The 14,382-nt window shown below is 41.7% G+C and overlaps 1 protein-coding gene across 2 annotated transcripts in view; it reads right to left on the minus strand.

Annotated features, from left to right (window-relative positions):
• Nucleotides 1-14,382, minus strand: part of prex2 (phosphatidylinositol-3,4,5-trisphosphate-dependent Rac exchange factor 2) — a 94,062-nt gene that overhangs the window by 49,914 nt on the left and 29,766 nt on the right. For both annotated transcript variants that reach the window (XM_084939238.1, XM_084939237.1), the window contains exons 11-19: nucleotides 11,752-11,852; nucleotides 10,669-10,772; nucleotides 10,523-10,572; nucleotides 4,618-4,693; nucleotides 3,666-3,738; nucleotides 2,260-2,402; nucleotides 1,836-1,928; nucleotides 910-1,058; nucleotides 728-813 (exon numbers count right to left, since the gene is read on the minus strand). In XM_084939238.1, the coding sequence (XP_084795364.1) occupies nucleotides 728-813; nucleotides 910-1,058; nucleotides 1,836-1,928; nucleotides 2,260-2,402; nucleotides 3,666-3,738; nucleotides 4,618-4,693; nucleotides 10,523-10,572; nucleotides 10,669-10,772; nucleotides 11,752-11,852 (875 nt within the window). The remainder of the gene's footprint in view (nucleotides 1-727; nucleotides 814-909; nucleotides 1,059-1,835; nucleotides 1,929-2,259; nucleotides 2,403-3,665; nucleotides 3,739-4,617; nucleotides 4,694-10,522; nucleotides 10,573-10,668; nucleotides 10,773-11,751; nucleotides 11,853-14,382) is intronic.

The raw sequence follows: 14,382 nt of genomic DNA on the forward strand, positions 1-14,382 counted from the left end.
GAATTGCTGTGTGAAATTAATTTCACAACAGAGATTTTTGTGCAACTGCTCTTTTTCTGTGCCTCGGTTTCTTCATCTCTAATTGGTATTACCAGCTCCTGTTGACCTCAGACACCAGGGAACAGAAGCTATTATGACAATCCAAGGAATGAGACACCTCCTATATATATTGAGCTTTGTCCCTGGGGATCGCCGCATCCACTTAAACACACACCAGGTTCCCAAGCAACCACATCATCAAGTCAACACATGCAGGCGCACACATGCACGCTGACACGAAAGCACATACTCTGCAATCTGACTTAGATTGCTTAAGGCGGGGAAAAGATTCAATTCCCTTGAGATGGAGACGAATTGTTTTTTGATTGGACCCTACCTCATGCCAGCCCTGATAGCAGTGCGACTAAATATGCTGCATTAGGTAAGAGGCCTGATGAATTTAGAGCAAAAAATGCAGAGTGCTTTCCTATCAAACTGATCGGTGAAGGAGAATTGCTGAACAAAGCCTTTCCTATCAAACTTTCCTATCCTAATCGAACTGCTAAGAAAAATGTGAGTAGGTGCATGGAAATCATTGCGATCATGTCACACCGCAGCCAAGTCACGCACACCCCCAAAGCTGGTGTAGCAGCTGCTCGCCAGCTGTGCCACAATAACAAAGAGGTGATGGAAAGACTTTTGCTGATGAGGCCAGACAGCTCAAGTGGTGGAAACTGCAATCTCTTACCTCTCCCAACAGCATGGACCACAGAAGGACCGAATCCACGGATCTGGAATCCCAAGCCATCGGCCGAGTCTGGAATCTTTATCGTCCTGGAAATGAAAGGAAAGAGTAAATTACCGAGCTGGGATATGCACACAATAAGATGAAATTGACATTGCGTGTGTGTGCAAAGATCTGACACTTACTCTCTAGGCTTGGTGCTGACCAGCACTCGAAGGGGTCCTTTGCTGTTAAAACATTGCTTGAGGAGAGCTTCAACTTCAGAGAAAGGCCTGAGGAACACCAGGTCTCCATTTATAGCAAACAACTTCTTCCCCACTTCCAGGCCAGCCATCTTGAAATAGAATATGAAGAACAAGAGAAATAAATATAAATTATAGAAAAGGATTAAGTCACACATTCGGTCTTAATGTGACGCAGAATCACAGTGGACTGTTTAAATCACAATGAAAAGCACGCACACTCCCAGCATTAGGAGACAACACTGGGTGACTTTTGTCTGTCAGCACACAGCTGGATCCTGTTGAGGATTTAATTTTTTTAAGACATCACACAAAACGCTATTCTCAATGCAAGCCAGACGTTCAAGGCTCCTTCAGTGCTACTTTAGGACTGGAGGGAATTATAGATCATGCGCTCAAACTGATCACATTTGCTCGTCTCTCATTTTCAAATAGCAGATCAAAGCTAAATAAAATCTGCCCCATATTTGTATGAAAGTACTAAAGGTAGCATTAGTGCCACATCACAATAAAGCAGATTTAGAGGAAGGGCAAAGAGTCACGAGGTTATATTTTTTGTGACTAATGACTGAATCACATTTTAATAACAAAAGACTTCTACTGGCTGGCACATCTGCAACACAGCTCTGCCTTTACTTTCATCTTTGAAAATAAAATCAAAGCAATCACATTAGCAGTGCTCCTTCCTATTCTCTATAACCTATGATCTGCTAAATGAGGAGCAACTCGAGGAGAGCTTTATGCCTGGAATGCATTTTTTTTTTTTTTTGCATAAACATTACTAACACGTTGCAAAAAGGCTTCAAAGAAGTACAGAAGAAACTTCACGATTGTGCTTTTGTGCATCTCTGTGTGTGAGACCATGTCACCTCAGCTGGGGAGCCCTTCTCAACAAATTTGATTATGGGGACTCGATTCCTCTCTTCCAGGGTAAAGCCATAGCCTCCATCACTGGGCCTTATCTGGAAAACAACATGTCTCGCATCAGCAAAATCCCAAGTGAGCAGACCGAGCACAAACACAGACACAGCAGAAGAAGATACTATTAAAGAGCGATAGCACACACAGTTCTGTCTGCTCGCTCGCTGCAAAAAAAAAAACAAACAAGGTTTGCTTACCAAGGTATAAAATGGACTTTTGCAGCGTTATTACTTTTACTTCTCACAGCTGTGTGCTGCATAATGATTTACAGCGTTTCCACTTTGCTCCAAGTTGTGAATAAATCCCAGCAAGCCACAGCATATCAGTCGGAGTGAGCGATAATCGATCAATAATCCACCAAGGAGCACTCACCAGGAGAGACTTGGAGATGACATTTTCAAGTATTTTCAGGTCATGCTTCATAGGTTTGTATTTTGTGTTGGAACCCTCCATCTCCTCATCAGCGAAGAAGCGGAACAGTAGGGGCTCGTCCTTGAATTCACTCTTCTCCAGCACTGAGGGAGGTGACAACAAAGTCACATATGAAAAGTGTGACTGGAAAGTTCAACAGTCCACAGATTTAGCTACAAATGCCAAGTACAGTTTAATGTGATAGCTAAATGTGAATGTGTTAAAGCTTGTTATCTGACTCCTACCTATATCCGCAAGTAATAGGAGGACCTAATTTTAATTGTTTTTTAATGTATGTGAGTGTCGGAAAAAATTGTTACTTGAAAGGTGGATTTAAAATGTTGGACCCAGACAACTTCTGAGGGAGTAACCTCACTGTGTGGTGCTGTGCAGAAGCAGAACATGTTAAATTTAGCAAAAAACTCTTTTTGCATTACGCTAAGAAGTTTAAACCCATTTAAGTGTGACCGCAGTAGTATTTGCACGCCAAATGCACAAATAGACACTTTGGGAAACAATGAGACCCCACTTTTATGGCAAAAGGAAAAAAAAAATCTTTTGAACAAACCAGGTCTCAGGAGCAACATAATATATCCACAATGACTTTCAATTTTAAACCAAAAAATAGCCCTGAGGGGAAAGAACAGAGCTTCCTTCTAACATTTCCTCACTTCATTCCTCTCAAGATCAGATATAGCTACATCGTGAGGGCAAATAACTTACAGGCACGAAATGAAATTATGAAATTACCCTGTAGGCAGTGGAAGTGACAGGAAGTTTGATGGCTGGGGTTGTTATGTTCTGGAGATGTGCTGGTAATTTGTAGTGTGAGGCTTGAACTGCGGGTAGTTTGAAGCAGTTGCATCATGGGGGTACGAGGTGACATGCTGTGATTCATACTGTAGTGTGCATGATGTGGACTTTGGCACAGGGGAGGTGCGCAGTTAAAAACAAATCCGACTCTCATAAGCAAACTGTAACCATGGCCACTGTCTGTTTTGCACTTACAGATAAACAGTTTTCATGTATTTACCCATAGCACTTAGTTACTTAAGACATATACAGTGCATACTGTATATGGGAACATGCATACATGGAATTAATGATGGTATGCAAGCATCCCACACGCACTTATATTCACTGGTTTGGAAAATAGTTCTATTCCTGTAGCATGTCAGAGGGATATTAAGTAGAAATGGAAAAAGAACAAGTGTGGTTATGTTCTAAAACAGGACGCTAAATGCCAGGCGCCCTCTGTGTGGTTTCACCAAAGCATTCATCTCTCATTTACTCAGTGATGGAGAGGATTCCAAAGTTCTGCAGGATTTTTTTCCTTTTATTTTAATCAGGAGTGGAAAGCGCCGTACCGTGATGCATGAAGCCATTGTTGCAGAGCTCCACCCCCAAGATCACCGCTTCCTCCCTCGTTCTGCAGTCCCCCTGCACCAGAAGAGTGGACACGCGGGAGAAATAAGACAGATGTAAGCGTGAAGAGTGGGTATAGTGAATAAGTCAGAAGATAAAAAAAGAAGCAAAGGAGGATGAGAGAAAACAGAACAAAGGACATTGTGTGTTTAGAGTGCAGTCAAAATGTCACATTCACACCCCTCCTTTGTTCTTGCGTCCAAAAGCCCTCAAGGCCAGCAGAGCCACTGCACACTCAATCTTAAACAGAGCCAAAATCATGTCTAGACAGTATAGTGTGACAGCTATTGAAGAAGTGAGAGCCACTCCACTGCACCGACTCAAACACATGCATATGGAATACCGCAATCACACACATGCACGTTTACGCAGATACAAGCACGTAATGTCTGCCAGCGATTCTGTGGTTGCTGGTCGCCATATATGTTTCATCCCTTTGTTGTCGTCCCGAACAGGACTATCAATCTGTCAACCTCAGAACTTCCTGTCATAGTCAATAAAGCTTTGCTATCCAATCAATTCTGCTTTTCTTTTTTCGTTTCCTCTCGGCTCCTTTGAGAGCTTCAAGTCTGATGGTGTCTTTTTTTCTGCTGCACATCTGAAGTGACTGACGTGTAATAACAGCAGACACTCCCAGAATGATTTTTTTTAAACTTCTATGCTTGAAAGGGGAAGAGGTGGGACATCTGTTTTCAACATGGCCAGAAACTAATGGAAAGGTGTCTTCTTAAAAACACACAAGAAACTATATGAAAGTATCTGAATTTAAAGGAAAAAAAATGGTGTTCAGAATAATAATCTAACTTCATCAAATTCTTTGCACAAGCAAAATAGAAAAATTCAACAACTTGTATTCTTATTAAATAACATTTGTGAAGCAGCGAAAGAGCTTACCTGTGCTATAAGCCAATCTATGAGCTTGTTAGCCATGACCACTGATTTGTAGGTCCGTAAATGATAGTCCTTGTCCCTGGATGAGCACAAAAGCAGAAGATATCAATAGAGGGATCTGGAAAATAAAATTCTTGGTATTTTTAATTTTACTATTTGCTTTAACTGTGAAAAAAAAAAAAAACGTAGGCAAAGAATATGTAGAGAAATAATTGCTTGGTCTATTTAAACACAATGCCCAAAAGGAGGGATAATAATTCCCAGTGTCAGCGAGACGTGGCCTCTTTTCAAGCACTGGCTGGTGTTTAGCCTTGGGGTGCTCCATATCAGTATGGGGTTGCTTTTCTCAGTGTTACCCACACAGCCGCACTTTGCCAGACCCCGAGAATGCTGTTTGAAATGGAGCCGTGACTTTCCCATGAACACAGGGGCCTCCCCGGGGACACGCGGGGGCTGAGCTGCAGGGCCGGGAAAGTCCAGAACCACCGTGACTTACACCACTCCACCGCTTCCAGCACATGCAAACACTTACACACGCGCACACAAAACTAAACATACACAGGCCTTTCTAGCACACACAGTTCAGACAAGTCAAACAAGACTTGTGGGCCAAGTTAAAGTCTGATTTCAGACTCCTGGTACTCTTCAGAAAGTGAATTGTTAGAGGCCAAGCGCGGCCATGTTTCATCCATTCTGAAACTTTCTGTTACATAACTGTGCCTGACAGCCTGCGCTAGTCTCGGATGAGGACGGTACAGCTGGAAGCCATGTCGCACCATGCATAAACCACTCTGACAGAGGAACCAAGAGCCACCCTGCATTTCCCCCAAAATGGGATACTACAGCCAGTGAGAGTTGGGCTTCAGCGGCTGGTGCAAAGTGAGGCTGTCAGAGTGAAAAATGGGGGTAAACAACGGCCCATTGGGCAGCCATATGTCGAGGATAAGGAAACAGCAGTTTGAGGAGTAACAGAGGGAAAGGTCAGAGAGGTAGTTTTTAACTTGCTGTCCAATGACAAAGTTTGTCTTGACATTTTGTGAGCAAACGAATGCAACTGTCGTACTTTCTAAGTACTCCTTAGAATAAATTACACAGAGGATGCTGAAAGTTCAAGCTTTAATCCACTGCTCAGGAGTGAGAAATTAATCAAGCAGTTTTCCATACGTCATGTTATTCTGAAAATCCTACCCATGCATCAGTAAATACTGAGCTTCTGGAGGACTCCTCAGCATAATGAGGAAAACTTGTCAACATTTCAAATGCTGAGGTAAAAATGACAGTTTTTTTTCCCCCATTGTATGTAAAGAATATTTATGAGTGGCCTTGGCTCTAGTGTCCCTGTGTACATGATGAAAAATTGTTCTTATTATCCATTTCAACATATAACTGTGTACAACAGCTTAAGTGGGCATTTGCTCCTTTGCAGCGAGATCCCCTGGAGTGGCTGGATTCACTGATTTCTTGTAATGAAAGCAGAGGCTTAAGGGGGGCAAAGAAGCTGCAGAGGGTTATGGGGTCTGCATAGTATATACCCCCATCTTTGCCTAATCGCTCTTACTCTGCCAGGAAATTCCACCTAATTAGGCAGGGGCTGGTTGCGCCAATTAAACTCTGGCATTCCCAGGCCCTGTGATGCATTGTACTGGGAGAATGCACTGCGCAGATATGTGAGCTAACGACGCACACAACTCAAGTTCACCAACAGGAGTTTTTACGTCAAGAGTTTTGGCCTCAGCACAAAAACACCAGTGGACTGAATGCTGACAATCCAAACATACACACACAAATTCACCCTTTGGGGTTTTTAGCAGTTAGAGCAAACAAAAAAGCCTCTATGCTGGGACAGATGAAGGATCAGCGTGCCCCCGCTAGCCATGGCACAGTTTTATAGTTGTGAAATTCAAGCTTTTATTCGGGTTATTTGAAATCAGTATAAACAGCCAACTCTGATGTTGTGTTTCGCCATACGACACATTAGCAGGTGGCAATAGAATTAAAGTCAGATTATAAGAAGTAAAAACCAAAGCAGGCCAGCAAATTCAGCTCAGTTCAATCCAATTTTATTTATACTGCGCCAATCACAACAACAGTCGCCACTCTAAGGTAGAGAGCCTACATTAGTAGACAAAATTCCAACAATCTTTATGTGTATGGATTATGTGACAGCAGGAAGGAAAAACTCCCTTTTAACAGGAAGAAACTTCCAGCAGAAGTGGGCTCAGGGAGGGGCAGCCATGTGCTGCAACTAGTTAGGGGGTGAGCACAGGAGGGCAGGACAAAATTCAAACTACGGAAGAGAGGAAGCAAAGAAGGAAATGGATGGAAAGAAGTCCTCATTATATCATGGGAAGTCCCTTGGCAGCCTAAGCCAATGGCAGCATAACTAAGTGATTGCTCAGGGTCACCTGACCCAGCCCTAAATACAAGCTTTATCAAAAAAGACACTTTTAAATCTAATATTAAAAACAGAGTGGGTGTCTGTCCTGAGTCCAAACGTGGAGCTGGTTCCAAAAAAGAAATCCTGAGAGTAGCTGAAGTCTTTGCCTCCCTCTCTGCAAGGAATCTGCAGTCTGAGAGCAGAGTTCACTGTGAGGTCTCTAAGATATAACGAGGCCTGATTTTTCAAGAACTTGTATACTCCAATAAACATTTAGGCACTCTAGGCAAAGCTTTAAAAACAAAAAACACTTGCCTAAGTGACAATTTCTACATAGCCTACGCTGGATGAGTCCACTTTGGGGAGTTTCCAGTATTTTCCCTTATTGTAAGTAGAGATGGACCGATCCGATATTACGTATCAGTCCGATACTGACCTAAATTACTGGATCGGATATCGGAGAAAAATAAAAAATGTAATCCGATCCATTAAATATCACGAAAGCACCTCACAAAACTTGCAACACGCCGTAACTCGCCTCAGAACGTTAGCACGTCGGAGCAGTATGCATCACGTGATAGAGCGGCTGTGGCATGCGGGACCTGTCGGTGGTCTGGATAGCATTTGGAGCTTCGCTAGCAACCCGGCATTTCATCTCCGACAAAGTTATCCCCGAGAGAAGTAAAGCAAGTGTGTAAGTCCATCTCTGAATGTTTGTAAAGCATTCCTGCGTTAAGCTTAAACGATATATGGAGCGACTGCCTCTTCTTGCTGCTACTTCAATCATGAAACTGCTTAATGATCAGCTGATCGGCTTTTCTGTCGCGAGTCCGTCTCTCTTGTTTGTTTTTGGCCCACTTTGCACCAGAAAGAGGAAACCAGGGGATAAACAACAGCAGCACGTTTAAGCTTGATAAGCTGTTGTTAGAATTTATTTAATATTACTTTCTACACCAGGATCTTTTTCTACGCAGCTGACGGCTGGTAACTGTGCAGGGGCGGATCTAGCAAAGTTTAGCCAGGGGGGGCGATAGGGCATTAACAGGGAAAAGGGGAGCACAAAGACATACTTTTCTTTCTTATTCTCATTTAAAATGTCTAGCTTTTAATAAATAATTATCTGACACCCAAAGTTTTAATTTGATGTAAAATGAATAGAAGTCTATTACTGTATATAGTAACTATTAAGTCTAATATATATACCCTAGTAAGCTATAGTACTTTTTCCTTTGGGAAGGTACCATCTGTGCAGTCTGCAATTTTGTTGAAGAAAGATGTTGACTCTATTTAATTATTCTTGAAAAATAACTGATTTCTGTGCATTTTTTTTTTTTCACACTGCATCAAATTAAGGTTGATTACGTCGATTAAGCATCATGAGGTGGAGCGTGAGGGGTGGTTCCCTATTTTTTATTTATTTATTTTTGTTGTTGCTGGGAGTTGGAACCCTATTAGTTAGGTTGCTTAATATTTACGCTAAGTACTCTTTAAAATACCAGAATAGGGAGGATGGAGTAGGTTTAAGTTTATTAGATTGATCAGTATTGCTGAACTATGAATTTTTTTTTTTTTTTGCATACAGGTATAACAGAATAGCTTTAGTGTAGTTGTTGTTTTAAACTTGAGTATGAACTTATACAAAATGCAGCAAGATATTTAAAAAAACAGTTTTGTTGATTAAAAAACACTATATCGGATTCATATCGGTATCGGCAGATATCCAAATTTATGATATCGGTATCGGACATAAAAAAGTGGTATCGTGCCATCTCTAATTGTAAGATACTGAGAGAAGTCACATTAGTTTCATTACTCATTCTATCCAGCCAGCATGCTTATTTTCCAAGTTTAATTACTGTTTTGCATCATGCTGTATGTCATTTTAAATCAGGAATGGCTCTGCGTGCCTTTCAAAAAACAAGATCAATATGATGTCAGTCACTCTAAATGAAATGTGTTAAGAGCTGTTTTTGAGACAAAAAAATGAGGCACTGTTGAGCTGTGATTGGGCCATGTGATGCTGCAAGGTACAGAGACGCATCCAAGGGAAACTGCCTGTAGTCTTGAATTTAGTTGATTTTGGATCAACTGGAGGCTTTTCAGGGAGTTTTTAGGACATCCTGGAATTAATAAGCCTAGAAGTAATAAATGCATGAACTAGATTTACAGCATCACTCTGAGACAGGATGTTTTTAATGTTGGAGATACTGGATGGAAATGCAAGACAGCAGTCCTACATATTTGTTTAATATGCGCATTGAAGGATATATCTTGGTCAAAAATGACTCCAAGATTCCTCACAGTGTTACTGGAGGCCAGAGTAATGCAGCCAGAGTGAGCATCTGGCTAGATAGTGCATTTCTTGGATTTCTAGGACCAAATACAATAACCTCAGTTTTATCTGAATTAGAAAGTTTGAGGTCATCCAGGTCTTCATGTGTTTATGGCATTCCTGCAGTTTAACTAATTGGTGTGTGTTATATGGCCTCATGGATAGAAAAAGTTGGCTATCATCTGCATAGCAGTGACAATGCATGCTATGCCTTCTAATTACACTGTCTACGGGAAGCATGTATAATGTAAATAGAACTGGTCCTAGCACGTAACCCTGGAGAACTCGCTAACTAACCTTTGTGTTTGAAAAGGACTCACCGAACTGGAGTCCATTAGAAAGATATGATTCAAACCGCTGCACAGTACCTTCAATACCCACAACATGCTCTAATCGCTGTAACAGTATCGAACGCCACACTGATGTCTAGTGGGACAAGCACAGAAACCTGGTCATATATTTTTGACAAAACAATCTGCATGAATAACTTTAATTTTTGGCTTTATTTATTGAACAACAGGTTATATACTGATGAAAATGTGGAATGAAATTAAGATCTCTCCACAAAAGCAAGTAAAAACACCACAAATATGGGAATGTTTGTCAAACTTGTATTACTACAACTACCAGATATTTAGAATTACTTTTTAAGCTGCTTACCATGTTGATCAAGACCATGTGTTAGGTTATAAAACACACACACACACACACACACACACACACACACACACACACACAAACAAACAAAAATGGGAAACTGTAGGAGGACCTTATTTGTAATCAAATGATCACCCACTTAACTCACATTCTTCACCATGACAACATTTCCCAACAAACTTTCCTCTCGGAAGCATCAAAAGTGATGTGAGATTCATCATAATATCACCAATTTTTGTTTTAAGCATAAATGTAAACATCGAAGGGAAATTGAGGGAATAGATTCAGTTTCTTTCAGCACATCTGTGTCTTGAGAACAGCCAGATAAAACCTGTCATGCTCAATCACCCACAGGAGCCTGTGCCAACTCCTCACAAGTCCTCGAAAACAATGAGCTCATAGTTCACAACCTAATCCCTCTTAGTCACTTTTTCGTATGTGGCAGGCAGGGGTTATTTTTAGGCACAAAAGCCAGACGCTGAACTACACGTGCCCCCACCTGGCTTGACTGCAATGGAGTGGAAAAGAAAATGACCGCCCACCTGATGACGGGAGTGAAGAGGCTGTGAAGACGGCAGAACAGCCGAACACCCTGTGAGAAACAGGAGAGAGAGTTTGGGTTATTTCAGTGATATGCGCTTAAAGTGCGATTTTAAATCGACTTGCGTTTCCACCGCAGCACTGTTACCTTGGATATAACATCGTGCATGTCACTTCTCGGGTGGTAGGTGCCATCGTCGTAGCGGAAACGGTAGAGCACGGGCTCTGGTTTGAACTGGTGTTTGTCTGTGACTAAAGAAATGCCACACATTCAGGCCCCAGAGTGAAGGGGAGCATTATTCAGTTTGCTTTAAATGTGAAAATTAAAAAAAAAAAAAAAAAAAAACACATTCAAACCAAGCAGGGCTGCACAGAGAAACAAGCTCTCCAGACAAGAAAAGGACTCCAACCCCACACAGAGCAGTCACAGATAGCACAGCTGCTCAGAGCTTCCTGCTTTTCTCGCTTCAGGGGACTGCGTGTAGACCCTCCAGCAGTCATAAAAGCTGGCTCCGTACTCTTGGCTGCAGCTGAGCAGGTTCCATTAAAGTTTTTTTTTTTTTTAAATAAAAAGATATTCTATCGTTTTTCGCATGGGGACTGCTAACTGCACCGTGAGAGAGAGCTCGGAGGGGCTCTGAGTTATTCCTCTCTGTCAGGAACAGCTCTAAAGCCCCATCTCATTTCTCACTGAGGAAGCAATAAAGTGCCCGAGTGATTTAAGATGCAACTTGACTTGGGGCCCTACACTTTTGAGGAAAAAAAAAGAAAGAAAAAAGAAAGAAAAACCATGCAGGGCTGCATGCGCCATTTAGTATGAATGCAGAGTGTTAGCCAGCTTAAAGTCTCATGCACTAAACACACTTGTTACCCAAAGCCACAGAACAGCAGCTGAGAAAATATAACACAAACATTAAGGCAAGAAAAGATTAATATTTATAATCCCTTACCTAAACATTGTGTCAAAGCTGTGTTTAAATGGGACACCTGCTAAGAAATAAATAAGAGAGCCACATCTACTTTGTAGACTCCAGCCAGAGAGTGAAAGCACAGCATTCTTCAGACATGTCTAGAGGTTAGGTTAGGGAATGGCAGGCATTTGCATGCTCTACACTGTGCAGCACAAAGTAAATTAGACTGTGGCAGATTTGATTTAATATGTGGGACAGCAAAGGATGATAAAGCAGGTCTGAGTGGGAGAGAGGACGGGAGATAAAAATGAAAAACTAACCGTGGTGGATGATACCATTCTCCAGCAGAGCTTGACCCAGGTGAACCCCTTCTTCTGGGTTGTCCGTTTCTCCGATTTCCATCAGCCAGGACACAAACTCACTGGTCGGGTGGGGGAATAAATTTCAAAAAACAGAAGCACAAAATAAAGAACTGGCACAGCAACATACGTGGCTCAGTCGCAACAACACAACACAAATGCACAGAAAACCCATGGGAAATTTCCTCGCTTCATAAAAGGGCAATGTTTGTGATTATTGGAGAGAGAGAAGAGAAGAAACAGACTTCATAACTTTCTACAAACTGCATTTACTCTAAATCAACGTGACTATGGCAACAAACACCCGGGCTGGCAAAGGGGGAATGATTTATTTACAGTCAAGGCCCAGGTTTGTTTGTTAAAACAACCAGCAGGCCTTAGTTCTCGCTTTTTGTCCAGTTTGACTTTATTTAATTTAGACACATAATTTAATAACATCAATAACAGAGGATTTGACTCAAGCTTGGGAATTTCTTGATAGAAAAACACGTTTTTTAGGGGGTGGGTTTTTCCCCCCTCTGCACCATTTACAACTGGAAAGAGAAAAACAAACCAACCACTAAAAGGACCAAACACAGCATCCGATGTTCTGGCCCAAATGAACTTAATGGGATAATTCTTTATAATTTAGTGACTGAATAAAAGAGACAGAGAGTAAAGACAGAGAGGACTGAGCATGAACAGGCAATGCAGCGGCAGTCTATCTGATTACATCCTTGATGTCCCGTTTGTCCACAAAAGCCAAACAAACACATCCAGCAGCGCGACTGTAATTCTGTGGAACACACTTCCAGGCCACGATGGGGGCAACTGGTGTCAAAGTTGAGCCAAAAGCAGCATTTTTTAAACGATTTTAGAGAAACAACTACTGAACACGCCACCGCCAGCTTGTCACACTCTTGAACCACTGATTGCTGATGTCTTTTCACTCCAAAATAAACCTCGGGGGAAACCACAAACCTATAACAACCTCTGTATGGAGAAATGATCTGAAAAGGTCAATGATGGAGTTGAATATGGCTTTTATACCTTCTTGAAATAACCCCCAAAAGGATTTGTGCATCTTTCTGGGATCAAACTGGGGCTCTTTCACTCATTAGATGAACACTGCTACACTATGGAGCCGCTAGTTACGAGTAAAAATGGAAGAAAACTGGAAACATCCTGCGCAGCCTTGGCCCAAGTGTAGAGCACACTGCCCACTAATCACAAGGTTTGCTGCAACTCCGTGCGCCAAAGGGCTCTTGGACAAGATACTAAACCAAGTTGCATATGATGCCAGGTAAACACCTCACATCTGTCTGTCTGTGTGTGTGTGTGTGTGTGTGTGTGTGTGTGTGTGTGTGTGTGTGTGTGTGTTAAACTGGGTGAATTCAATTTTTTGTAACATTTCCTAGCCAAACTTGAATTTTTGTGGTTACTTATATGTTGTCATGGATTTTTTAAAATCTCCCACTGAATCAAATATTTTACAAGGTTAAAACAGATTCGAAGCTTAAAGGTCAACTTTTTAGGAAATTAGGATAATCCTTTTATTTCCAGCAGAAGTTACATAAAAAATATTATTGGGAGGAGGGAGAGACGCACTATGTAGAACTTCTGGAGGTCTTTATGCTTGTTTAATATGAGTTTTACTTGGCTTGGCAGTCAGAAGAAGCGGTTGCCTCTAACTGAAGCTTCATATACACATGCTTAGGTATAGACTAAACAAACAAGACAGAAAGTGTTAATTAGTGCGCTTTAAAGGTGCTTCATTTAAATGCATTTTAGTGCCTTCGGGCAGAGACGGCCAAGCTGTTTCCCCCCCATGTGGTCTTTATGGTGAGCTGAACAAACTACCCGCTGGCATAACTTCATATTTACAGAACAGGAAGAGCATTGCAAGAGATAAAAAGGCTTCTTACAGAATTCTCAGCAAGAAAGCAATTACGCATGTTTCTCCATTTTCCAATATCATTTCCCACGTCCATGATCATGGTGCATAAGGGGTTGCTCCCGATGCGTTCATCCAAGTGTAAGCATTTATGACTGTATGAATATGTGGGTGAATGAGGCTTGTAGTATAAAGCGGTTTGAGTGCTTGAGCAGAGTAGCAAAGCGCTATACAAGAACCAGTCCATTTACCATAACTGTCATAGATACTCACCAGCATCTGTCACGACAATATACTGCTGGAGTCCATCATATGTAGAAAATGTGCGCATGGTTTTTCTGTTTGTTTCACGTTTAAAATTGGATAATGTCAGACTAGGTGGCTCTCATACACATTTTCTTTGATGAATTACCCTCTCGCAGAAAACTAACCTCAAATAAGATCATAACATTTTTCTGAGACACAGAAATAGCCCTCTGTTTTAAAAAGAAAAAGTCAAAGAAAAAGGGGGAGGCGTGGAAAGGGGATAATGGCAAGCCATTTCACAATGGAGGGAGTGGGCTGACTTGAAGCCATAGGCAATGTGGTTTTCATCAGAGACATACAATGCTGGTTTCCATAAGCCAATTACGCCTACATGTAGTCATCTCCGAAATCAGCGCAGACAGGGGAAGTACCGAGGGGCCAGAGATGTCCTTTTACCCACAAGTGGTCATCCA

This window comes from Perissodus microlepis, chromosome 9, assembly GCF_051167445.1.
Source record: "Perissodus microlepis isolate ML-2025 ecotype Zambia chromosome 9, ASM5116744v1, whole genome shotgun sequence".
Classification (NCBI taxonomy): domain Eukaryota; kingdom Metazoa; phylum Chordata; class Actinopteri; order Cichliformes; family Cichlidae; genus Perissodus; species Perissodus microlepis.